Genomic DNA, 25,602 nt, shown 5'->3' with positions numbered 1-25,602 from the left:
ACAATAATTACTAAGCTGGATTCGAAATCATACAATAAAATTATCAAATTAACTGCACTGGATGCGAATAGCTAATTTCTGAACTGCACTTTAGTGTTCCAAGTGCAACTTTATAGATTACTTTTCGCTCTCCTGTTGCTTCGTTTTGTATTGTACATCTATGTACTACTTGTGTAAGCCCTTGTTTGTTTGCACACACCTTTTCTTTATTAACTGTAAAGCTGCCAACAGCAATAACTGCACAGCCGTTCACAAAGTTTTTATCAACGTTGCTATGTTTCATTATTTACTACTATTTTACTTAATAATACAGGAGGTCCCAGTATAGTCACCAATTACGAGACCTCCTTCTGTATAAATTTGTCCAAGTTATGATTTATTTTCTATGCCATTAAACTGATTCTGAAGCAGATCAAGCAATTACTAAAGCCAAGTGGCAGAGAGGCCCCTGAAATATTAAAGCAGGATATCAAGCAGACCTGTCCAGTGTCCTTTGTCCTGCTCTATTGCTTCTTTTACACCTCTGTACCCCACCAACTGGACTGGCATACCACACCATCAAGTCAAACAGGAGATCACAAGGAATTTCTGCAGCGCATCATCACTCATGCCTTGCCACTCATCCACTCTAAACGAAACGAAAGCTTCAGAATGCCCATTTGCAACTCTCAGGTACCATTGCCCAGCAGCATTCAAGATGTAGAAGTGAACGACAACACTGAAATATCTGCGTTCCGCTTACTCAGGTACCTGGTGCCTATGCAACTGCAACTGCTGGCTCCCAGAATAAACTCATCCATCCCGAGACGATAGAGCATGTGTGTGGTTAGTTACTCTTCATTTCTTTACATAACTGCCGTTTGTTGAAGGGAGGCAAAAGATAACGAATACCGTATTTATTCAAATACTTATTCAATCACTGCAATGCCTTAAGGCCCAAAGGCATTACAAAAGGGAATGGCTGTGGAGTGGTTGTTTGATGGTAAGAAGGCACAAATTCAAGAAAGAAAACAAGACGTGAAAATGTCAGCCAGAATTGCACACTACAAGGCATAAATATAAGACTTGGCTACTGTTTCAAATGTAGGTGGGCCGTTCATTTCAACAAATGAGGCCAGCGCGTGGTTTCACTCAACAGTACCCTTTGGAATGCAACAGTCAAACACACTAGCAATGAACAACACTTATTTTATTAATAATAAACAGCATGGAAAAGATATGTATGATGTCTTAAAAACCCAACTAAAATATGGGTACGCCAAAAATTTAAGATGATCCCTCAGCCTTCAAACGCTATCAACTCGCCGTGTTATTTCCCGTCTATGCCTCTTTCACTCTTTCTTTTATCGCTCACCAAGAGATTTGTTGCTGCAGCCACCCCCATGTACGTCATCCCGCCTAAACCACAGTAGCCCAATCGCACGCATTAAAACCCGCACCTCCGCAATGAGCAGTTCATTTTTTCCCAATGCCATAGTGCTCTGGAATGGCCTTCCCGAACCCATAATAACATGCTCCGATCGCCACCTTTTCCGTGAGAAACTGGCTAATCACTACCCATGAACATCATTCATACTGCGACACTGAAGTGCCAACTGTTCCCCGTTTTCTTTGTTTATTTCTTGCTTTTAGTTTGCATATTATTGTACTCTTTTTGTACTCCGTGTATTTCCCCCTCTCTTTTTTTTTTTTGTTCTCTGCCACTACCCTCCAACCTATATGTACGCCCCCCCTTATGTAATGCCTCCAGGCCTTTAAGGGACAAATAAATGAAATGAAATGACCCCCCCAAAGTTGGCAGTCATATTTAGGTAAGTTATTAAATTATTGGTTAAGCCCTACAAAATTTCAGAACCGAACTGGATTTCAAAACAACAAATAGTTCTTAGGTGGCAACTCGCATGTGACCCTCGAGCGCCTACCAATTTGATGAGCCTTTGTTGCACAGAGAAGGGTAAGGTCTTACAATGACCCATTTCAGAAGGTTAGGAGAGTTCACATGATAGGTGGTGTTGGGTCGTCACGAAATCCCCTTCTTTGATCATTAATGTTCTGACCTTGTCTGCCACTATTACTAATTGATCACTGGTTGCAATATTTCTACGAAAAACACTGACCTATATTAAAAAAATAAATAACAATAACAAGTGTACTGCAACTGAATGGTGCTGCAAGAGTCAATGACACTTGGGCACCAGGATAAGATCCTGTTTGTGCATTTCAAATGCAATGGTTTAAGCCAGTGGTCCTCAACCTACCACACCATACCATGGCATATTGCACCATACTGTAACATACCACACTGAACTGTATAATACTACTCCACTCCATACCGCCCACCAATAGCATGCTCATTTGCACCGACAGTCGGGCAATGTGTCATGCTCTCTTCACGAATAGTTTGAATCAGTTCAATACTTCACGCTCTCCTATGGTCACATGCAGCATTCAATACTTTACCAATGTATATGAACAATCGATGACACCAAGGTACTTCCAGGATCCCTCACGCACACAGCCCCACCTGAACCACCTGGTCACACACACCCATTCTGCTTGCACTTTGTACTGATGCCCAAACAATCCATGAAACTTGCTGCGATGAAGATCCTTAAATGCCGCTATTTTTGTGTTCAAGAAATGGCTGCTTTTCACACAAGAAGCAAAGAACAACGGGCAGACAATTAAGGGCGGTGCTGACATGAAGGTTAACTCCCTGGCAGACTTAGACGAGCCAGGCTTGTGAAAAGCCAACTGTCATTTCTGGCTCATGATAAGTTCAGCTTGTCGTGTGTTTACTCTGAATCTGACTTAAGGCAAGCTGGCCTCGTCCAAAGCATTTTCTTCATTTACCAACAGATGGCAGCATGAGCACTAAATGACTATTTCTGTACCATTTTCAAAAAAAAATTTGTCTGTTACAAAGTTAAACTAGATGGACTAGGTTTGAAGACAACTGTTAGTCTAGTATCAATCTCTGTAGTATTACCTTTTTTTTCACTTATTAAATTCTTAATAAAAACAGGAAACTCGGAGCTAATAAGGAAGGTGAAACCCCAACAGCCAGCAATATTACTTTGCAGACAAAAAAAAAGCTGTACAGGAGGCAAATGTGACGCAGAAATAATATCCCTAGAGCAATGGCCATAAATTAGGGTTGTTTCAGCAGCCAAAAATCACACAGACATAACTGCCAAATCATTCGAGGTACTGGGTGAACATGCATTTTTGACCAACACTAATCCATAAAGCCTGAACTTGCAAATATTGGTGGAAACGATAACTCTACCTTGCAAGTCAATCTAAAACATTAAAAATATTTAGTGCGGTAAATACTGTTTCCACGACAGTTTCTCAGACAAAACACAATTGTCCTTTAAAACTGATACGTAGGCATGTTTGGAGCATTCCTCTCTGCTACAATGTCAAGCTGTTGTTAGTAATTTCTTGTTTTCGATCACAAGATCTTCTGCACTTGTTATACAAGGAAGGAAAGGTATTTCGAGTCTCTGCAGTTTGCTCTCTTCTTGGCAAAGCTAACTTTATGGGCCATTTAACACATTCCAAATTCTTTCCGACAGAAGAACAAGGTATGGTCAGTTGAAGTCAATGAAACGAATGATGTCATTTAATTTGCTTCAGGATAGTGTTACGTCCCACCCAGATTGTCGAACAAACAAGAAATATTCAAAATCAACCCACACTTGGATTATCCAAGTGTCTCACTACAATTTTCCTGGCGTACGACTACCAAAACAAAGGGGGCCGTGGGGCGCTGACATTCGCATTAATGTGACAACCAAGACATCAAATTTAGCAGGAAAGAGACTACAGCTGCTAAGCAGGCAGTCATATTTTACCAATAATAGCGAAGCACACAATATAGATTATCTTTTTGCACACTCAACTACTCTGTCAATGAGTATGAGCAATCACATTGAAAATTTTAAGTATGCTTAAAGTGCACTAGTCATGCCACTGCTGGCATAGTGTACAGTGTGCAAACATTTAATCACTTTCTTGCACACAATGCTAACCATCTGTTTTTACGTACTGCTAAAGCCTTGGTGCTAACATTGCATCTGTGGAACTTGTCAAAACAGTCGATAAAGTAGAACATTCTCACACATTGATATTGCAGAGCACAACAGTTTTATCAGACTAACAGCTATTTGTGCTTGACCCAAAACAGCATCCAATTACACCATTTATTGCATTTTGCTCCCTCCACAACACCAGGATTCACCACTAAGCTTGACGTCCATGCTTTTACTGCAAATAGCTTTATTTTTTTCTACCTTTGCACGAATAAAGAACCAATCAAGTATTTTTACCCCCCAAAGTTCCCAGTTCGTGGCAAATTTTCTGCTCCCTTTCCTCCAAACATGACATGCTGCATGCCACTATTAAAGAGACACTGAACAACTCAATGCACACATTGTTCTCTGTAAAAATTCATTCTTTGGCTTTTCTGGCTATGATGATGTTTGTATGGCAGCAAAAGATGCATTTCTCACTGATCTTTCCGCCAATCAATTCAAACACGACATCCTTATCGAAAAGCACGGGTTGCCACAATTTTAAGTGAATGGCGGTGTAGCATAGTCTCTGGGATCCGGGCACGAAAATTGATGTCAATGCACGCATTTAACTTGTAAAACTAAGCCTTTGATAGCGACATTTGTATTTAGTTTTTCTGGTTTTTATACAGCTTACAAAAGCTCCATTTTCAGTGAGAGTGGTCTCTGTGATTAGAACCCGGTAGCCTACTGACACATGCCAGCATCAATTTATCCTCAGTGTCACTCAAGTTCACAGCAATTAATTTGTACTGTACGCATCCCACCTTCAGAGCTTAATTATCGGGTTCTCAAGATGAATTCAGACAAACTGCCCACACGTGACTTTCTACAACGACCTCCTTCATCCTTCAGTGATAAAAAGATTTGATGCTTCCACTGGCCCACTTACCTCAAGGATGGCATCTTACGGCTCATTCTAACATTCATTCAAGCACACTACGGGGCACTTATAATGCGCAAAAGCCCCGTGTGTTGCTCTTAACCTTCCGCCTCTTCGCACGAGAATGGCTGGAGCAGCCAATAATGGCCAAGTAATTAGTGTTACACACAAGCAGCAGCACTCCTTGTGCAGAAGCTTGGCCCAGCATGGCACTAGGATAAAATGGTTGGTGCTATGAATACCCCCATAGCAAAACACAGGAAGAAAGAGGAACCATCTTTCCAGATACGAAGGCCCACAATATGTGAGCCCAGCACTTCCAAGTCACCTTCCCTACACAATATGCACCACGACAGCACAGCCCGCCCCAGGTCCAGAAATTAACTCAAAGCCATGGAAAGCACTGAAAAACAGAGAGACACCAGCACTGTTCTGCAGTGGTTGTCGTATGCTCACCATACTTTACACTGAAGCACTTAACAGTGGTTAGAAACTAAGGACATGAGGTGGCAGCTTCCAGACCTGTGCAGTTGGCACACTAGCACACAAGAATGGCGCACCTGTGGGAGCCACCACCTCATGCTCGCACCCCGCTGGCTTGCAGCCCACCGCAAGCAAGCTGCGAGATGAAGATGGCCAAACGCGCTTTATGCAATCAAGTCAGCACTGCCTAACTACAATGTAGATGAGCGCGTGCTACTCGGTTACCGTGTTCTACACAGGGCGATTTATGCCCCTGAAAATTAGTGTAGCACTCATCAACTACGGCTTGAGAAGGACACCCATCTGCCTCTCTGACAGGCCAAGTTGCACAAACGCAGCTGAAAGCGTTCCAGTAGGCACATATTGCATCTTTACACTTTTTTCAGATCAGTAGTAGTAGTAGTAGTAGTAGTAGTAGTAGTAGTAGTAGTAGTAGTAGTAGTAGTAGCGGCAGTAACTGATTATTCTTGGGAAAAAATGAGGGTGCTGTCGGCCGGTCTCCGCAACTGCCTCTCGGCTGCTACAGCGGAATGTAAATGGAAGGAAGGATGCAGACACAGGTAGGAAGGCAAATGATAGACGAGAGATATGGCTCTTTACACGGTGCGTATGCGTACAAAACAAAATATACACACTGTGCAAAGTTGAACGGGCGAACCTGGCGTGTGGCAGTAGCCATGTCAGTGAACCTAATTTCTGCAGCAATACGGCTAAACACGAAGTGCACCTCAGGAACGACAAAAACCATGGCGGATCCGCTGGCTGTCGAAGCAATCCGTCGAGCAACAGAGTCGAAACAAACAAACGGGGGCCAGCGCCATTTGCATGCTTCCACCCGTCACTGCCGCGTTGTCCTCCACCCAAGGCCCACGCCTACGGTGTCATTCGGTGGAACGAAGCGTACGGACCTTAGGAAGGAGACACCAGTTGCACCGACAACTGGCCTGTGGAGATCTCATCTCATGCCAAAAAACGCGACAGAGAAAGCTGTGCAGCCGCAAACTTGGAGCGAAGGCCCCGCTTACGATCGCAGCCCACTAACTTCGCGCAATATGGGCGGCTCACCACTACGTTTGTCAGCTTTCAAGGAGCACATGGTCACGGCTATTGCCGAGGGTGTGTGTATATATATATATATATATATGTCCTACCTATACCGAAGCATAAAGCCATTACCTGCAGTGCATAAAAACAATACACCTCCGAGACCAAGAACATAGTACGCAGTTGGCAGCGTCGAATAATGAATGCATGGCTTTGGTTTGGATTTGGATATGTAGCCAATGTGGCTTTCCTGGCTTTCCCTTTGTTCCTCCGTAACAGTCCTAGCCTACGATGTAGGATGTAGGTGACCTACAATCTTCCTAGTCTTCATAGAGTTTTCTTTCCACAACGTTATTCGACGCTTCGTCGGCTTCGTTGTGACCCCTGCACTCTGATCTCCGCCGTATCAGAGGCAGCCGAATCGCCATCCAACGGCCGAACGGCGGGAGCCCAAGGCCCTGTTGAAAGGACATTCCAGCCGCATGTTGTAGCTGGCGCAAACCGGGAGGTTTCAGTCATCTGGGTTCCAGCCCATGAGGGTCTACCAGGCAATGAGGCTGCCCATCGCCTCGCTCGAGATGCTCAGCGCTAGCTCAGTACGAATATCCGGGCACCAAACCTATCTTCTATGCGTCTGTAAGCAAAGAAGTCGTGGCTGCGTGACGCCAACGAAAGGCGTCTTGTTTCCCCAGTAACGGTTTATCTTCCTTCCTTTCCGTATCGCTTTTAAAGAAAACACAACTCGGAAAAATTGGCCCTATTCACTGCCGTCACGCAGCCACATCAGTAAAATTTGTCACGCGTGTTTCTGGGACTTCTTTTTTTTTTGCCTCTTTTGATGACAGCACCAGGGACGAGAGCTCGTCGGTCGTGTTCACTAGTCCGCGTCTTCCTACGCGCTTTACCTCAAACGTGGTTATCCAACTAGCCCAGACCCATACCTTAATGAGAGATCCATTGCTTTGCCCAACGACTATCGAGCGAGGCAGCAAGCCAGCGTATCTTGGCAACTGGACCAGGCGGTTCCGCGGAAGCGAGTAAAAGGCGGCCTGTGTTGCTCCGACTAGTTTCGCTTGGCGAGAACAATGGGACTCAAAATAAATAGTAATCGGGGGCTGATTATGTGAGGTCTCTTTATGAATCAGTCGCTTTTAATGATTTTTCTTCATGTTTTGCAAGGAAAACAATAAAGCTGTTTATACTCCGTTTCATACATAGCAGTCAACACTAGGACACTACCAAAGGTACGAAAGTAGTCCGCTGCAAAAAACAAGCGACATGTATTCGTCCGCCTTTCGTCGTGGCTGAGTGGTACGAACCGCGCGCCTGTCTGTTCACTTTATAAGGGGCCAAGGTTCGACTCCCGGCTTGGCTGGTTTTTTTGTTTATTTTTTTTATTTTTTAAAAGATTCATTAGGTAGAAACTCGAAACTGTCAAACTCTAATACCTACTTTGAAAAACACAGCGCTGTTTACTTGCCTCGAAGGGAAAAGGCAGGCATACATACGATGTAACTTGAGTCGGATGACGTTGAGTGCAAAGCTGTCATATTTAACACTGCGAGAGCTAGATATTGTCACCCCGCTAGGTCGTTTTTGCGGTGATCTTATTCCAGTAGAGATACCTACTTTCTTGAACCTCGCAACTTTCCGAGGGCTCACCCCGGTCATCTCGCCCACAGTTTCGAGAACTTCACGCACAGCCTTCTCCGGGAAGCGCTTCCTTACGCTAGAGTAAACGTTGACAATCACCTGCTTGCAGTCTTTCGAAATTTTAGGAGACTTCAGTGTGGAGAATAGGCGAGCAGGAGATGTTTTTGAACCCGCAGTGGGCGAAGAAAACAAGCGAGTAGGAGATAGCGTTGCCATTTTCGCAGGCTCAGAAACCGAAAGACGAAAGCAGACGATATCACCGGCCGGCCCAGCTGCGAAAACCTGATACAGGAGGAGCCGGAAAAAACCCAGAAAACTAAGGCACTCTGTTTTAAAGAACATAAAAAAGGAGCAACCTTTTTGCAAAATAAAACACTTTTATTATTATACTACAATATCGACCAACATTTACTTTAATTTTAAGTTCATTACTCTTTTCACTTTCGACGCCCTACATTACGATGCGGACGAGGAGCGCGAACAGGCGCCGCAGCCTTCGCTGCATTGACTGCTATGTATGAAACTGAGTATAGTAAATATGTTTTCGAATAAAGCTATAGACATACGAATTATGAAGACGTCGTCGCATCGCGTCATCAATCTACGAGTAGTCAACACCATCCAGAGGGAAACGCAACCATCTGCATTATTCTGTTGCGGTACAAGCCACTAGCAGTTCAGAAAATACGACCATTTGGTTTCAGACGTGCCCTCATCTTTTCACTTCAGAGCATGTGAGGGGACGGACCACTTCGAAGAGAAATTTGCCATTACTGCGTGGAATTTTTCACATATGACGCAGCAATGATCCGATGGCTCCCGGCCGAGAACTCAGTGTTGCGGCATTGGTTGCACACTAGAGCCGTCGTTACTTCCACGACCTCCGATCAGCTCCCCCCTTCTGTCGGACCCTCAAGCAGTTGTTGTCTTACCCCCGGTCTGTTCTCCGGGTTGCACAACCCCCCCCCCCCCCCCCCCCCCCCCCCCCCCCCCCCCCCCCCCCCCCAGTCGCAGTCAAGGGTGCTCCCTACTATTCGCGACAATGCGTTAACTTCACGGACGGGTGCTAACTAAGCAACTAGTTTCTTATTTTTGCAGAATGGTCATTCAAGCGTGCTACGACAGGTGTGAGCAGCAAAGTCGTCACTATGCGAAATAAGGCTGATCACGTTCGAAACCCTTTAGACTATCAAAAGTAAACGAGATCAACAAGATACTACAACACAAATGTAGTAGTTAATGCGCTGTGCAGCTACTGGAACAGGAACGGTAAGGACACAACCCAGTGCAAACAGCCCAGCAGTTGCATGGGGTGTATGGTTATCAATATTTCTTTCCACCCTTTGAAGTTCGCGCTACGGTATGAAAAACGTCCGTCGCGGCGTTGCCTGCTACGTAGGTCAAAAAATGGCCTGGCTTAGCTTATGGTTAAGCCTAGGATGCGAAGCATAGTTTTGCGGTCTGGCGAGCCGCTCTCTCCCTGGCCGACACCTCGCTGCTGAACTGACTCAACGAGTGCGTCGCCTTTTGCGTGACGTCAGTATCTCCTAGCGGTAGGAGCGGGAGTTAGGCCGCCGGCGGAGGCTGCGCGTCCGCAAGCGAGCGCACGAGGCCCCAGCTTTCACAGCTGTTGTGACGTCATATCACGTGGTGCGCCGATGAAAGTCAAGTGGTAGCTACGCGGCCGTGCGCGGCGCAGCAAGGAAGAGCTCGGTTGTGCGAGTAATATGCTTCGCATAAAAAATTGGCGGGGGCTTAGCTTTGGTTAAGCCTGGTAGGTTGCGAAAGCAGTAGTACCACCATAGCAGTAGGAAGAGCGCGGCGCGCCGTTACCCGACGAGCCGAGTTGGTAGCCCGTCTCTCGCTTCTGGTATGACGTCACGCTATAACGTCACTGGTGCCTCTTATAAAAACAGCAGTTGCTAACACTGGGCCGCGGCATCTTGTATTACTCCGCTGGCCAATCGCAACAGTAAACGAAATCAATTTTTTAATGTTTGACTATATCAAACAATCCACGTATCAAAACTGTAGAGCTCGTAATTTTTTTCTTGCGCTAAGCTTCTTGTTTACGTAACAAGAAACGTTTAAGCAGCGGACTACTTTTTCGTCGTGGAGGAATTCTGCGCGCGGAGGCTGAATGTGGGCGGAGCTTCACTGCAGACTTAAGTTGTATTGTTGTATCCGACTCTCTCGCTCCTGGTATGACGTCACGCTGTGACGTCACTAGGCATGGTATGACGTCAGGGGTCATTCTAAAGGTCAAACGTGCTAAGTGGCCGTGACGTCACTAGGCACGGTATGACGTCAGGGGTCATTCTAAAGGTCAAACGTGCCAAGTGGCCGCCGCTACGCGAAAGGCCGTTCTTGGGAGTAGTATTGCTTTCGCAATAAAAAAAAAAGTTGCAGTGATCAATAACCCTGCTTACTTCGTACCACGCTGACCGCAGTGGTGACCACAGTATGCTTGTCCCGAAAGGTCATCATGTTACGTTAGAACTAAAAAAAAAAGAGCCGCAAAAGAGGAAAAAAATTCTTTCCGACACCGGGAATCGAACCCGGGCCTCCTGGGTGAGAGCCAGGTATCCTAACCACTAGACCATGCCGGAACACGCATTCTACGTACCGACCATCCTACATAAGGTAAGCAGTCATATATTGAAATACACGAATTTGGAAAAATTTTCTTTCCGTTTCCGCGCGACCTGGGAGCGCTAGCTAGCCTCCCCAGGTCGCGCGGAAACTGAGGAAAAAAGGTTCTTCCCGGTCCCGGTCACCGCTAGGCGGTGACCGGAACCGCTGGGCTCCGCATACCGGAAGTTCAGCTATCGTGCGAGTATAGGTCTGTTCGATTCAGAACTGGTTCTCTGCACCAATTCTGAAAAAGTTCCGTTGGTGCCGACGCGGTGCAATTCCAGTTTCTTGGTGCCGGTGCAGCGCGTCAGCAGCGCCACAAATCACTGGTGCGGAGATTTTCGTCTGCTATTCGATTCTTGTGCAGGAGTGATCACGGTCCGTTGTGGTGTGTTGTGTTGCGGTGCGTCGCGTCTGTTTTTCGTGCCTCGTGTAGTCATGGACGACGAAATCGGCGAATCCATTTTTATGGAATTTTTGGAGTCGTCAGACAGCGAAGATGAGGAAGCCGACGTGGTGCTTTCTTTTGCAGCAACACAGTTAGTTCGGAAAGACCGCAACAGAATTTCGAACTACTACGAAAGCGTAGTAGCTAGGTATTTCAATTCAAGAGGCTGTTCAGGCTGTCGCGAGAAGCGGGAAAAACTTCCTTTAGTTGCCCATTGATGTTAACAAACAAAACGTCGGCTGCGCGCGTCGTCTGCTTACGCCGTCAAACACGTGCACCACTATCCTGCACCTCCGTCTCTGAAGCTGCATTCGATTCAGCCGTGGTTCTCTGCACCGCCGGAACCGGTTCACGGTGCGCTGCACCAAAGCGCTCGATTCACAGCGCCCCCTGCACCACCGTCCGCGATTGATTTTGGTGCAGTCGTGGTGCCGCTTCGGTGCAAAGAACCGCGGCACCGTCAGAGACGGAGGTGCAGGATAGTGGTGCACGTGTTTGACGGGGTAAGCAGACGACGCGCGCAGCCGACGTTTTGTTTGTTAACGTCAATGGCCAACTAAAGGAAGTTTTTCCCGTTTCTCGCGACAGCCTGAACAGCCTCTTGAATTCGAAGCTGAAATACCTAGCTACTACGCTTTCGTAGTAGTTGGGGATTCTGTTGCGGTCTGTCCGAACTGTGTTGCTGCAAAAGAAAGCACCACGTCGGCTTCCTCATCTTCGCTGTCTGACGACTCAGAAAATTCCATAAAAGTGGATTCGGCGATGTCGTAGACCATGACTCCACGAGGCACGAAAAACAGACGCGACGCACCGCAACACAACACACCACGACGGAGAACCGGATAGCAGACGACAAGGCATGTGCGTGCACGCGCTCGATTGAAAATCTCCGCACCAGTGATTTGTGACGCTGCTGACGCGCTGCACCTGCACCAAGAAACTGGAATTGCACCGCGCCGGCACCAACGGAACTTTTTCAGAATTAGTGCAGAGAACCAGTTCTGAATCGAACAGACCTTGAGGGTGCCGCGGTTCTTTGCACCGAAGTGGCACCACGACTGCACCAAAATCAATCGCGGACGGTGGTGCAGAGGCCGCTGTGAATCGAGCGCTTTGGTGCAGCGCACCGTGAACCGGTTCCGGCGGTGCAGAGAACCACGGCTGAATCGAATGCAGCTTATGTGACCGAGGAACCGAGGTGCAACCATACCATGAACCCATGCCATGAACCATACAGTCCAACGTTAATGATTAACGTTGATACAGTCTTCAGGGTGCTCGGGGGTGCTGGGCTTTATGTGGTGTAATGTGTGAGGTTTAATGTATGTATACTACGTGGGCAAGGCGAAGGTGCGTAGTGGAGAGTTGCGGGTTAATTTCGGTCCACTAAGAAATCTTATAACTTGGGCTCTTTCCTCTTTGGCGTTGCATAACCCTCCTCGCAGCGCACGGGCGTTTTCGCATCTCGCCTGCAAAGAAATGCGGCTGCCACGGAAGGAATCCGATCCCTGCGACCTTCGGCTCAGCAGGCGACTATCAGAAGCTCTGAAACACCGCGGCGCGTTAACAGGAGGCACGCGTACGAGTCGATGCACGCACAGTGCATGGTGCAAAGTGTGACGATCAGGTACGGCAATCTGACAAGAGAGTTGATGGCCGGTCGGTACTGCTTTGTGAATACAGAGCGCCGCAAAGCGCAAGAACAGAGTACACAAACGGTACTCAGCCCATTAACTTGTGCTGTGTATAATTAATGGGACCATTTGGAACCAATTGAATTCCCAGTTGGTTCAAACGGAACCAAATGGGAATTGTTCCATAAACAAGTTTAACTGGCTAAGATTTTCACTACTCATAGTTCAGTACCAACCAGCCCATCAACTCGCTCACGCAAACTTCATTTCTTGGGGCTCAATTAATTGTTATAAATTGTGCCTGTGTGTGTCTCGTAACTTTCTGTGTACTCTTTGTCCTTGTGCTATGTGTGCACAGAGCAATATGCACGTGAGCAAAAAAAAAAACAGTTCTGTCTGCCCATTTCTATCATATTGTACTGGCTACGGCACACGATTGATGTGACTTTCTAGATGCCATGCATATAAAATAGAGGAGTGCTGAGTGTTCACGCACTGATTCCCCAGATGTGAAATTTTTCATGGAAAGACCAGAGTGGCTCCCATTTTCTTGAGGAAGAATTCCTGTAAGTGCATCATGCAAATAGGAAACCCCGAACGCTACCTCCAGGAGATACCCAGATGGGCGAAATTAATCTGGAGCTTTCCACTGCAGCATTGCTCACTGCCCACAGAGCTGCTTAGACGCACCAAAGCCGATTAAACCATGTCTATGGTAGACAGAGGGCAGGTAGATGGGTTTCTTGAAAACACAAAAGTGAACAAGGGAGGGGCAAACTGCCTGAGGCTTTCCCCTCCGTTCTCACTTTGTATTTTCATTAAACCATGTGTTACACATGGCATCTATCGGCACTTACACTCCAAAGTACTGCTTTTGGGAATTCTCAGCACATTTATGTTCAGTTAACATGTGCACACATAGGGTGAGATGAATGGCAGATTGTAGTGAAAATCATCACTAAAGATTTCCAGCACATGGAGTACAATTTCAACTAGCCAGAATACAATCAAGCATAAAGTGAGCCAGTGAGCGCTACCAGTGCTCTCATCTATTTGGCAGTCACTCTTGACAGCAGAACCACTAGGCATCAACAAGCACTAACGTGTGTGAAGCCAGTCGCAAGTTGTCTGCATACCATTGCTTCCTTCTGTTAGCATGCCGTCCTCACTCATTGAATCAGTGGCAATAGCATAGATCTAAGAATTCAAGACTCTGGATAGCACCTCTGATCATTAATGTCAAGATTTCTATGCATTCCTGTCCTCTATCTGCATTTCTGAACTTGCCACGGGGGCACCATGACCCTAAAACCCTATTTACTCTGCCACTTGCACCCTCTCCCAGTTGCCTGCATTGTTCGCAAATTTCCTGCAATAAAAGCTCTGCAGCTAATTCATCCACACTCTCCTAATCAGTCAGCGCTTTCAGGATAGCTGTTAAGGCAGTTTGGCCCAGTGACTGTGGGTGTCAGCTGAATTCACTCGTATAGGCAATTAGGTTTGCAGGAAGCACATATGAGGTTAGTGGAGAGTAGAGTGCATCTGCAGATATTTGCCTCCACTTAGAGAAATATGGCCTTCAGCTGTTGGCAACTTCTCAGAATGCCTCAGGCTGATGTTTTTTTCCAATTTCAAAAGTCCGGCCCATCATTCAGTTTCATCTCCTCTGAACAAGCGCTTACATGGATGTTCCGAGAAAGCTTGCGCTAACAAGCCTGACAACTTAAAGCTAAATGCTGCCCCTGTGTGTCATGCTTGTTAACGTTGTAATTTACAGTGTATCACTTACAATGAATACTGCACAGATGTCAACAGTATTCAGTCATGCTTGCAAAGCTATGTAAAATTGTCACGGCATTACACAAACCAAATTTCCTGAAATGTTTCTCACAGCAGACTCCCAAGACGCTATGAGCAATGTATAAATGTTTTGTCTCTCTCTCTCACAGTGGAACCAAAGTGTTAGCTGCCACATGTGCAGAAGTCTTGCTGAAAGATTGCTCAATACAAGCTAACCTTACCAGCAGAACAACCTTAACTTTCAATGGGTGCTGTGCTGCATCAACAGGTGCTATTTATTTATTGTGTGTGTCCAAGTACTGTCTCAATGAAAAGAAATTTAAATAGCATGGCGCCTACGCGCTCCAGTGTTCGAATTTCTTTTCATCGCGCTTTTGCTTCGGTGGTATGAAAAATATGTTAGAGTCGTTCTAGAATGTATCATGGACGATTCTAGCATTTTTTTGTTACCACCGAAGTAAAAGCGTGACGAAAATAAATGCAAACAGCATAGCGAATAGGCTCCGCTCTGTTTGCATTCCTTTTCATCCCCTTTGTACATGTAAACGGATTTACGATTCTTAGAAGTTCGGAAATCATCATAATTTTCCAATTTTAAGTATACAGTAAGGATGATCTTCTCCATAACAGATCTGCCACTTTCTTATGTTTCTGCAACAGAAGCCAGTCACAACTTAATGCTTGAAGCCTGTAGCTTTTATTCAACACTTTCATTTTCTGGGCAATAGCGAGTTAAAGCCATTCAGGACAAATTGGAGTTTGTCTGCATCAGTAGATTAGTGCATTCGAACATCAAATATGTTACTTTCACTGAAAACAAAGCTTTTATAAGCCTGAAAATGGATATAAATTAAATATAGGTATCGCCATAACTGGTCAATTTTGCAAGTAAACTGCATGCGCCAACCCAATTTTTAAGGCATGGATCCCAGAGGATAGGCTACGCCGCCATTCACTTCTAATGGGGATCACAGGGTCCTTTTCAGTGTAGGCATCATGAGTTCGAATCGAGCGGTGGGAATATCTTTAAATGCAACTTTCTCAGCAATCAGTCTTTTTGCAGCCACATGAACGCCAGAAAGAGCCCTAGAACCAATTTTTACTGAGCAAAAACTGGATGATGTTCCTAAGTGTCTCTTTAAAAGGACATTCAAGACAAATGCACTGAGGTTTTCCTCTTAGTACAATTCAAGAATTCCACCCTTCGTAACTCTGATTGCATTTGTCCAGTAGCCAAAGACCCTTTCACTGCTGAAAAATTAGGAGTCGAATTTGGCATGGTTTATCCTGCCACTTTATTTCAAACTAATGGTCTGCTCTGTTCAATTTCCACCATTTAGTTTTTGAAAGTGCAGTAGGGGTAAAGATGCAAAAGTTGCCGAACAGTCAGGTTTATAACCCTCCATGTTATGTTCTGTGCAGCAAAATACCTCACCTGGCATCTCCACAGTGAACTATTCGCAGAAATGGCTAGTGGTGGTGCACGCATTTCACTTTTTGCTCTTTTCTCACTGATAAGAATTCAATTTTCAATGAAAGCAGCTTTTTTTACCATTAGACAGTGGTAATCCATCAATTAAGACCAGCTTCAATGTGTTCACAGAGTCCCTTTTCATACCACTGCATTACTTCCCCACATAGAGTACAAAGCTGGATCAGTGGCACGCGTGCACTTCTTCAAAGCTTTGCTGGATGGGAAGCTAACAGAGCTGCAACAAAAACCACAAGACTGAAGTAGGTAAATGAAGACAGTGATTCTTTTTTGTGCCCCTCTGGTGTTCAAATTTCTGCAAATTCTACTTTCCCATGGTGTCCTCCCCTATTCAAGCTTCACTACAGTCTGAACCATTTAACATTTTCTGGACACAAGCAAATGAAGAGCGAAACACAAACCTGCTAGTCTGGACTGCACTATTAATGCGAAAGCATTTCTCGTCTCATGAGTGGCGTGTGCAGGACCTGCCAGCCGAGGGTGTCGACAGGGCGTGTCGGCAGAACGTGTCCGCACGAAAATGGCCATTCGACAAGACAACTTCGCTGGCATTTAGGTTCGAAATTACGCCTTCTGTGTGCCAGGTGGGCACGCAATACAAAAGCCACGAAGGGTCGTTGGTTCAAGTGTGTTAGAAGGGCACGAAGTGAATGCGTTGTGGTGTGTACGATGGTAGAGTGTTTTGGGGATGTGTACCGATGTCAGACAATGATGACTTGCAAAAAAAAAGTTGATGTCATACAAAGGTCAGGTGACACTTATCACATGACAACAATGACTTGCAGAAAAGTTGGAACGTAATCCAAGGCTCATGTGATAAGTGCCAGGTGACAATGATGACTTGCAAAAAAAAGTTGCTGAGTTCAAACGCAAATGCTTTTGCATTTCTACAATGCAGCTGACTGCAGTGCTCTACAATTTTTTTAAAATTCATTTATGCAAACTTTGGAAAAGAACAGTCATCACAGATTCATCCTAATTCCACAGTTGCAATATACAGACTGGACTAAGCAGCAGACACCAAAATTGATTGCCTCACTATTCTAAAGCACAAAAGTGAGTGAATTTGCTGGACACAGCATTATACTAAAAAAACACAGACAGAGGCACTGAAAAATTTGAGAAAGATGCCTCTTATTGAATGATCAGTTAGTTTGATATTCCTGCATGCCAAGAACATTACAGCCTTTAAGCCGGTAGGTGAGTAATAAGTGAACTTCAGACTCACCTTGTGGCCGTCACACAACTGATGCCACCGGTTACAAGTGTACCACTAAAAACGGAAAGCTCTCACCACCGGTCAACTCACCTAAGCTTCCAATCACCTGGTGCGCAATGTCCTTGATTTGGTTGTAGACGTGTAGCCGGTCCATGTGCCAGGGCAAGTCTTCTATACTGCAGCCCCTGTGAATGCACGAGTAATGGAAGAGCAGTGGTAACATGAATGTACCCTCCATGGAACACTATTCAATAAACAACTGGCAGGTGAATAAGGACACAGTGAGTGATTTGCATAGCACTTACCTGACATCAAGAGCAAAAAAAAAGCAGCATATTAGAAACTACATAAATATAATTAAAGTTAATTATAATATAAGTCAAACCTCGATATAACGAATGCGGATGTTACAAATTATTGGCTATATCGAACTCTTCGTAAATATTTTTGACAAACGCATGCAATTTCTACTTTTTATTTCGAACGGGGTTGGCCCTGAAACGGATATATCGAACTCCCCAGCGCCAAAACGTGCCCGTTCGGATGGCAGGCGGCACGCTTCGCCACACTGTACAAGTGACTGGTGGAGATGCGGCAAGCGCTCGCGCCACGGTTTCCACTTTCATCTCGTACTCGCCAACAGCGGCGTGTAGGGTTGCAGTCAGCACACAATCACGCCTCTGGCATCCGTCGACAACGCCTTGGAAACAGCAGCGCAGGTAGTTGTAAGCTCGCAGTAACAATCCTGCGCTCATGTAGGCTGTCGCGGAGGTGGTGAAAACGCGCGAAAGTTTTCGCTCTGACGTACCGCTTTCCACGCGACACGACTGTGATGCGGGAAAGCCAACATAGCCGGCGCTCAACCTTGCGTTGCTATGAGGGGAAGCCAACCAAACTGGCGCTCGTTTTTTTTTTGCGGCCTTCGGAATAGCCGCAAGCGCCTTCGTAACGCCGCCAAAACCTGGGATAACGTCCCTCCGTTTCTCTAGTAAGGGTTACCAGAATTGCTTTCCTTCAATGACAAAATTGCGCCGCTGTTGCGCGCGTTTCTGACGAAATTTTATATTACGAATTTCGGCTATAGCGAACTGCTTTGCTTTTTTTCTTGTTCGCTATAATGAGGCGTCACTTTGAAATAATAATATAAATATCAGTTTAATGAGGTCAAATAATATAATGGAGTCAAAGACACTTTCCAAGAATTTCACCCAAGAGAAGCCGAGCACCGCACCAGTGGAAAGCCTGTGCCCATTTTGAACCGGTAGGCACTCTGCGGCACTAGGGATCGAACCCTGCACTTCCCGCATACAAGTTGCCCAATGCAGCCAAGAAAGCTAAAGTAATGCATGCTGCAGTGGTAGTGATGGGACCACAATCTGAACTCTAGAACTGCATTTTGCAGCAATCAGAGAGTAGAAACATTTTTGGGGGGGACGGAAGCGGCATACATTTTTCTTTTGGCATAGAGAAAGGGTCAATGTGAGCTCAATGAAGCATGCAGTACATATCTCCTGAACAAAAATTTCTCAGGGAACAGTTGGGAAATGCTTTGATTGCAATGTGTCTTGCAGACCCTTCTGGCATCGAGATTGCTCACTTCAGTAGGAAAAGTAACCTGCAGGGCAATAAAGATGAACAGGAAACATTAAGCGGTCACCACACCTACGGTGCAGGTGTACAGGGACTGCTTATCCCTCAGATGGTATCCCTCAGACAGAGATAAAATAGATGAAAGAAAATAAAGCAGCAAGACTGTGTACAGGTTGCTTTACAAGCTTGCCACATGCTTTTTGTGTTGTTCAGAAGGACATGCTTCTACATAAAAAGGAACCGCTACAAAATCCACTCCAGAGCCACTACATACAGTGTACACAGGGCGTTACGTATAAGCCCTCCCATTCCTCTTACACAAGCTATGCAAGTCACACAGAAAGGTGCCGTAATGTTTCCTGACACAACCACAACAATAATCATCAGAAAAAAAGGCCTTCAATACCACAATGCTGAGAGCATACTCTGACCTGGAAAAATGCAATGACTGGAAAGCGTATTATTACACCAATGTCACTAGTGCAGATTCTGACATGGCATGAAAAGGCACCGGCTACATAAGCAAACCATCAGTCGCATTATCAGCCAGAGCTAAGGAAGCAGGAGTAACAAATGGGACATATAAAATGTTCACATGTGTCTTGTTTGCCCATCTTCTATTTTGCTGTGTCGTGTCTTGCTTTCCAGCCAGAAAATCATGTCCAGCCATTTGGCTCTATATCAAGTTGCTTCTGTCTTAGGTTTTCAAGGTGGTCTCTGGTGGCACAGTTACATTTTGGGCTATGCTATCGCTCTTGATTTTCCTCCAGTTGCCTAGCCTTTAGGTTTGCCGTTCAAAATAAACCTCTCCAGCTGGCTAATCCACTCGTGTTTGTCTCGCCTTTCTTTTGTATTTTGTTTTTCACTGTTTCCATCAGGCACTGTCAAATGCATCAGTCAAAGTACAAAATAAAGCCTATTGCAAAGTAAGCAGGAAGAGCAAAACAAGTTGCTATGAAATAACCAAACTGGTTGGTTTGGTTTATTGGGGTTTAGCGCCCCAAGCGACTCAGGCTATGAGAGACGCCGTAGTGAAGGGCTCCGGAAATTTCGACCACCTGGGGTTCTTTAACATGCAATGACATCGCACAGTACACGGGCCTCTAGAATTTCGCCTTCATCGAAATTCAGCCACCGCAGCCGGGATCGAACCCACGTCTCTCGGGTCAGCAGCCGAGCACCGTAACCACTGAGCCACCGCGGCGGGGTGAAATAATCAAACTGTCTACTCACATCAGTAACTTGTTACGTTTTTCTTACATTAACAGAATAAAATCACAAGTGATGTGCTTTGTGGCATCACCTTAAATTACTGAAATTGTTTTGCTACTTTTTGTGGCAATGTACTTCTTTGCATTAGCAATGATGCAAGCTCATGATGGAGGTCACAACCTCGCAGAATGTGCCCAAATGACCCTACAGTGAGGAACAAAATTACCACTGAGGCATGTGCCAGAACTTATGCAGCTAATCCACTGATTTTCCTTTCATAAATTCATGTTTTTCCTACAGAAATCCACAGCAAGAGGATGCAAATGTTGCACCATGTTTCAGGTTGTAGCCAAGGCTTTCCTCAGATCCACAGTACAGTGCAGCACAGTACTTCACTGGGGGCTTCTTCGGGTTGAAAAATCTGATGCCCAGGCCAAAACACAGTTTTCACTTTAAAAATGTACTATGAAACACTCATGGATTTAACTTTGTCACTGAGCACTGGAATGCTGCACATCTGTCTACTACCGAAGCTTCTTTGCACACATTGACCAGAAAAACTGCACAGAAGCTTCCAGACCGAATAGAAGCACAGGTAAGTGATAGGCTATGAAGAAAAGGTATTAAATAAAGAACCACAGAATCACATGGTATGAGTGAGATAGCAAAAAGATTATTTCACAAGGACATAATTTTGCCAGCTTTGCTCACAATGAGCATAATTCTTGAAAATCTGTTCTCATTATTTCATTGTCTCATAGGCAGGACATGCTAAATGTGCCTCAAATCCACAGATACATTCTGCGAACAAGGAACGTGCCAGGCTTGCGAAGCTGTGACAAAAGGTAGCATGCAAGAACACTCACTCTGCCTGTAGTTGTTCAATCTCCTCGTCCAAAAGATGACTCTTTTGGCGAAGGTCAGCCAGTTTTCTCTGCAAGTCTTCGACACTGTCACTACTGACAGGTGCAGCCTTCATCTGAAATACAGAGCTAATCATCACCTCTGGCTGCCAGATGAAAAGGAAGCTATCTCAATGCTTTTGCATGCATGCACGTGTAATTATCCACTTGCAGCAGCAGTATGGCACCAGAAATTGTGGCAGTGAGCGCAGTAGCGCGACCAATGCACACACTACCAAATACCTTGAGAGCTGCAGCACTGAAAATCCTTCAATGTTGAAACAAGTTGCTTTTACAGTTACTCAGCCACTGAAGTCAGGTCTGCACTGCTCTCCCTTCATGGTACATATATATTGATGAAAATAATCTGTGATGTGATGACAAAGTGCCCATGCAGATGAGTAGTGAATGGCACATGTCTCAGATGTGTTGACACTTAAAATGAGGTCACTGATAACACCTTTATTAATTTAGCCAGTTGTGGAAAGCAGTGTCCAAACATCTTATTGCCATCTACAACTATAGACTGCATGGTGTTTCAGTACCTTTTAATTTGCACGTCTCCTTTCAAGCTCTTTGTTTTCTATCAATGCATCACGAGGATAACCATTTTTGTCTAACTACACAGACAGTGATGCACGTGAGCAAATGTAAAAATTCACACAAAAAGTATTTCAAAGGTTCACAGTCACGATTCCACAGCCAACCCACAGAGGCAGTCCCTAAAATATTTTTTTAATGACAGCATTTGCAAATTCTTAGTTGCAAATAAGTTGCGTCATTACAGTCCATTCATGCTTACTTTTCATTACAGTACACACATTAATGATGGCAAAGAACGTACACACTACTTGAATGGCAAGATGCAGAATTTTCACCCACTCTCTCTCTCACACACGCACACCGAGAGAGAGAAAAAAACTAGCATGTAGCTCTCTTGACTTCATCTGCAAGTGTGTATGAATTTGAGAACTTGCTCGGTGCTGAGAATAGAGAGTAAATATTCTGATTCAATCCTGCATATGCCTCCACAAAGTTTTCTTTTTTCTTTTCCCAACAGTCAGTGCATTAAGCTGTCTGTAATACCAATGTTTAGGTGACTCATATACTTCTGGAGTACAGAAAGCTGGGCGAGTTGGTTAAGAATCACCATACTGAAAAACAGCGCGAAAGACGATGGATGAGAAGAGGCGAGACAAACCTCTTCTCGTCCGTCGTCTTTTGCACTGTGTTTCAGTATGGTGCCGCATATGCCAAAGGCAATGCAGAAAATGCAAGAACAAAAAGGCTGACGTAGAGTTCAACATCAGCTGCTAATGGATAAGAAGTAAAGGTATAGTGCACACATCGAAGTAAGTTCAGTCCATTGAAATTTTTTACTACAAGCTACTATCATATCAAATGAAATCAAATCAAACTTTAGTTTCTCTCCCGAGGAGAAAAGGGGATGACGGGTAAAAGCCACCCCTAGGTTGCTTCCTTTCTTTTTTCCTTCTCACTTCTTTTCATTGTTGCCTCTGCACTTCACCGCATTTTGAAACTATTGACACAAGTGCACAGTAGCCTGCAGGAGGAGACCTGCACATGCTCCATACACCCACTACACACTTCCCCGTACTTCTTACCGGTGAGCTGTATGGGCGGTTGGCAGCAGCAAGACTAGACCGTGAACGCCTGCAATAAAAAAAATGGGGACTTCACGCAGTGACAGCTTCTCAAGTGATGGCTTTCTTGTGAGCACTAACAATGATGTGTACAAGGTAAAATCGCACAACCCTAAAACATGAACGCTCAATACAGAAGCTTCTCAGCTCATTCACTGACATGTGAATGAGGCACTGCTCTGGTCATTAGTTGAAAGAACAAAAAACATCACGGGAAGGACAAGCATGTTTTCACGTGATGCATCCTCTGAATATTCTGGGAAGATGGCCCAAAGCCCTTCCATGTTTTAACCAAGTAAGATACACTCTACGCTAATTATCTGCACTGCACATAATCCTGTACTTCCCAAGCAGTACACAGAAATGAACTACACCTATGGCCCTCACATGAAAAATGTTGGTTGCACGACTGCTCCCCATATTCATTTCAGCAAGCCACAATGGTGGCAATATGCACGCAGTTCCCCAAAGACGGCACAGCGGGCAGCCAGTACTCCCGATCACTTCAAGTAGCAGCAGGAGTTTTGCTAGCAAGGCCTGTATCCTTAGAACCCACTAATTTGAATTGGTTCTTATGAGTGGATCTGCTTGACCTCTGTTTTTGAAACTTTTTGCCTCCAGCAAATGCATAAGAAAGCAGGATTTGGTTGAAGAAATTGATTGAAATGGTAAAGACTAGGCAAGTATAGTTACATGTATATATTATGCATTTAAACAGCACACAAAACAAGGTCAAAAGAAGAGTAAACACTTCACGAATGCTGAACATCAACTCAACAGAGAAAAAGATGCGTTTATATGCAATGCCCCCTTATGTAATGCCTTCGGGCCTTTAAAGGGAAAATAAATGAAATGGAATATGTCTTTGCAAGTGCCAGCAAAACCAAAATCCCTTCACATATGTAAGCAAATACTGAAAGTACACACAGAAGCAGACATATACATGCCACACACTGCAAGGTCTGTTAATAGAAAGCATCTAAATCAGAGTTGAAGCTCATTTATGCGGATGACTGACAGCTGTGTGACATAACTAACAATCAACTAAAGTGCAAATAATCCCATCACTTCATATCTTCTGTGATAAAATATTTATTTCATCACGCATGTTCAGCGCAGCATAAATAACATCAACCATTTAACTGCAGTTTAGATTCGTGCAGTTAATAGCTTTGACGAACGCAGATATTGAGTACTCTGGCATTTGTTAAAGATGATTACAATTATTAAAGAACAATGTATGACGTCGTGCGAAGAACATTGTTCATTATTATATTTTACGTTCTTCTATAACTGGCGCAGTATTTTTTTCCTTTCTGTTCGTCTTTCACGCTACATGCCCGCACGATTGGCAAAAAAACTTGAGCTACTCGAAACACAATGCAAAATATTCGATGTGCAAGGCAAGGAAACTCCATTCAATTTTCGCCCAGGGAAGAGCAGCGTTGTGTAGTCAGCTTCTCGTTACCGCTGGAAATAAGTGTCCACCACGAGTAGGGTGCGCGCGGCAGCGATGCGGGCGCTGCTAAAAAAAAAAAAACGCAGCATGCAATCGCGAGACCTCACAAGAGATCCCACAAGAATCCATCCGCCGGGCAGCACCTACGGCATGCGGTAATGCTTACCTCGCCTGCATTTTGAATTTGTTTCGCGTTGGAGTCTCCGAGGTGGCCTGCTCCGGCGCCTCAGACATGCCGGCGGGGGCTTGGACAGTCACGACCAAGACTTGGTCACGACAACGCTGTCACTAAGTTACGTTAAACTCCTCTTGTGCACGCGGAAAACGCACGCAGACGAACGCACTTTCTGGAAGACGCAGCAGTTCTCGATCAAGCCACAGGTCATTCGTTCGTGAAACTGCCTCTAGCGCATTCCCGAGTGCTGCTCGAACTATACAAACGTTGGTCTGACGACAGAAGTACGAGTAAAACACAAAATTTCTGCCTAAAACCACAGCGTAGCAGAACCTAGAAGTGGTTTAGGAAAACAAACGCACCGCGCTTACGACGAGCATTACTCGTAGCCGCGAGGCGGCGCGGCGCCCAGCTTAAAAAAGTTATGTAAATGTAAATTGAAAAAACAATATGGCAATTTATTCAGTTCAAAATGAACTCTAAGTTGAGAAAGAAGCTTTTAGGTTTTTTCAATCATGTGAGCTCTTTTTTTTTTGCTTTTTTGGACGCCATTGTTCTGTTTTGTTTTTTTCCTGTGGGCGCGTGATTTGAACAATTGTTCACTATTGGTCGGTTGGCGTGCCCAAACCTTTTCTCCTGCTCATAGGTCTGTTCGATTCAGAACTGGTTCTCTGCACCAATTCTGAAAAAGTTCCGTTGGTGCCGGCGCGGTGCAATTCCAGTTTCTTGGTGCAGGTGCAGCGCGTCAGCAGCGTCACAAATCACTGGTGCGGAGATTTTCAATCGAGCGCGTGCACGCACAGGCCTTGTCGTCTGCTCTCCGGTTCTCGTCCGTCGTGGTGTTGCGCGTGTGTTGCGGTGCGTCGCGTTTGTTTTTCGTGTCTCGTGGAGTCATGGACTACGGCATCGCCGAATCCACTTTTATGGAATTTTCTGAGTCGTAAGACAGCGCAGATGAGGAAGCCGACGTGGTGCTTTCTTTTGCAGCAACACAGTTCGGACAGACCGCAACAGGATCCCCAACTACTACGAAAGCGTAGTAGCTAGTAGAATTTCAGCTTCGAATTCAAGAGGCTGTCCAGGCTGTCGCGAGAAACGGGAAAAACTTCCTTTAGTTGGCCATTGATGTTAACAAACAAAACGTCGGCTGCGCGCGTCGTCTGCTTACGCCGTCAAACACGTGCACCACTATCCTGCACCTCCGTCTCTGAGGGTGCCGCGGTTTCCTTGC

At 45.2% G+C, this 25,602-nt stretch overlaps 1 protein-coding gene, 1 long non-coding RNA gene and 1 other non-coding gene across 5 annotated transcripts in view; 1 reads left to right on the top strand and 2 right to left on the bottom strand.

Moving 5' to 3' along the window:
* Nucleotides 1-24,763, bottom strand: part of LOC149357702 (DNA repair protein SWI5 homolog) — a 30,095-nt gene extending 5,332 nt beyond the window's left edge. Inside the window, exons 1-5 of one of the 3 annotated variants that reach the window (XM_089584851.1) lie at nt 24,363-24,763; nt 22,699-22,747; nt 21,038-21,150; nt 17,460-17,554; nt 5,300-5,365 (exon numbers count right to left, since the gene is read on the bottom strand). In XM_089584851.1, the coding sequence (XP_089440977.1) occupies nt 5,343-5,365; nt 17,460-17,554; nt 21,038-21,150; nt 22,699-22,747; nt 24,363-24,430 (348 nt within the window). In that variant the 5' untranslated portion in view covers nt 24,431-24,763 and the 3' untranslated portion in view covers nt 5,300-5,342. Of the gene's footprint in view, nt 1-5,299; nt 5,366-6,621; nt 6,782-17,459; nt 17,555-21,037; nt 21,151-22,698; nt 22,748-24,362 lie in introns of those variants that run through there. The other 2 variants (XM_089584850.1, XR_016291866.1) reach the window with 2 other exon arrangements.
* On the bottom strand, nt 10,680-10,751 carry TRNAE-CUC (transfer RNA glutamic acid (anticodon CUC)). The gene has a single exon. It is a non-coding gene; the product is annotated as a tRNA-Glu (tRNA).
* Nucleotides 12,354-19,784, top strand: LOC149357703 (uncharacterized). The gene is made up of 2 exons (XR_016291867.1): nt 12,354-12,851; nt 14,808-19,784. It is a non-coding gene; the product is annotated as an uncharacterized LOC149357703 (long non-coding RNA).
* Nucleotides 24,764-25,602: the final 839 nt, after the last annotated feature.

Source organism: Amblyomma mixtum, chromosome 3 (genome assembly GCF_055824585.1).
Source record: "Amblyomma mixtum isolate Tamu chromosome 3, ASM5582458v1, whole genome shotgun sequence".
In the NCBI taxonomy this organism is placed as follows: domain Eukaryota; kingdom Metazoa; phylum Arthropoda; class Arachnida; order Ixodida; family Ixodidae; genus Amblyomma; species Amblyomma mixtum.
This window is presented reverse-complemented; position numbering and strand designations above follow the sequence as displayed.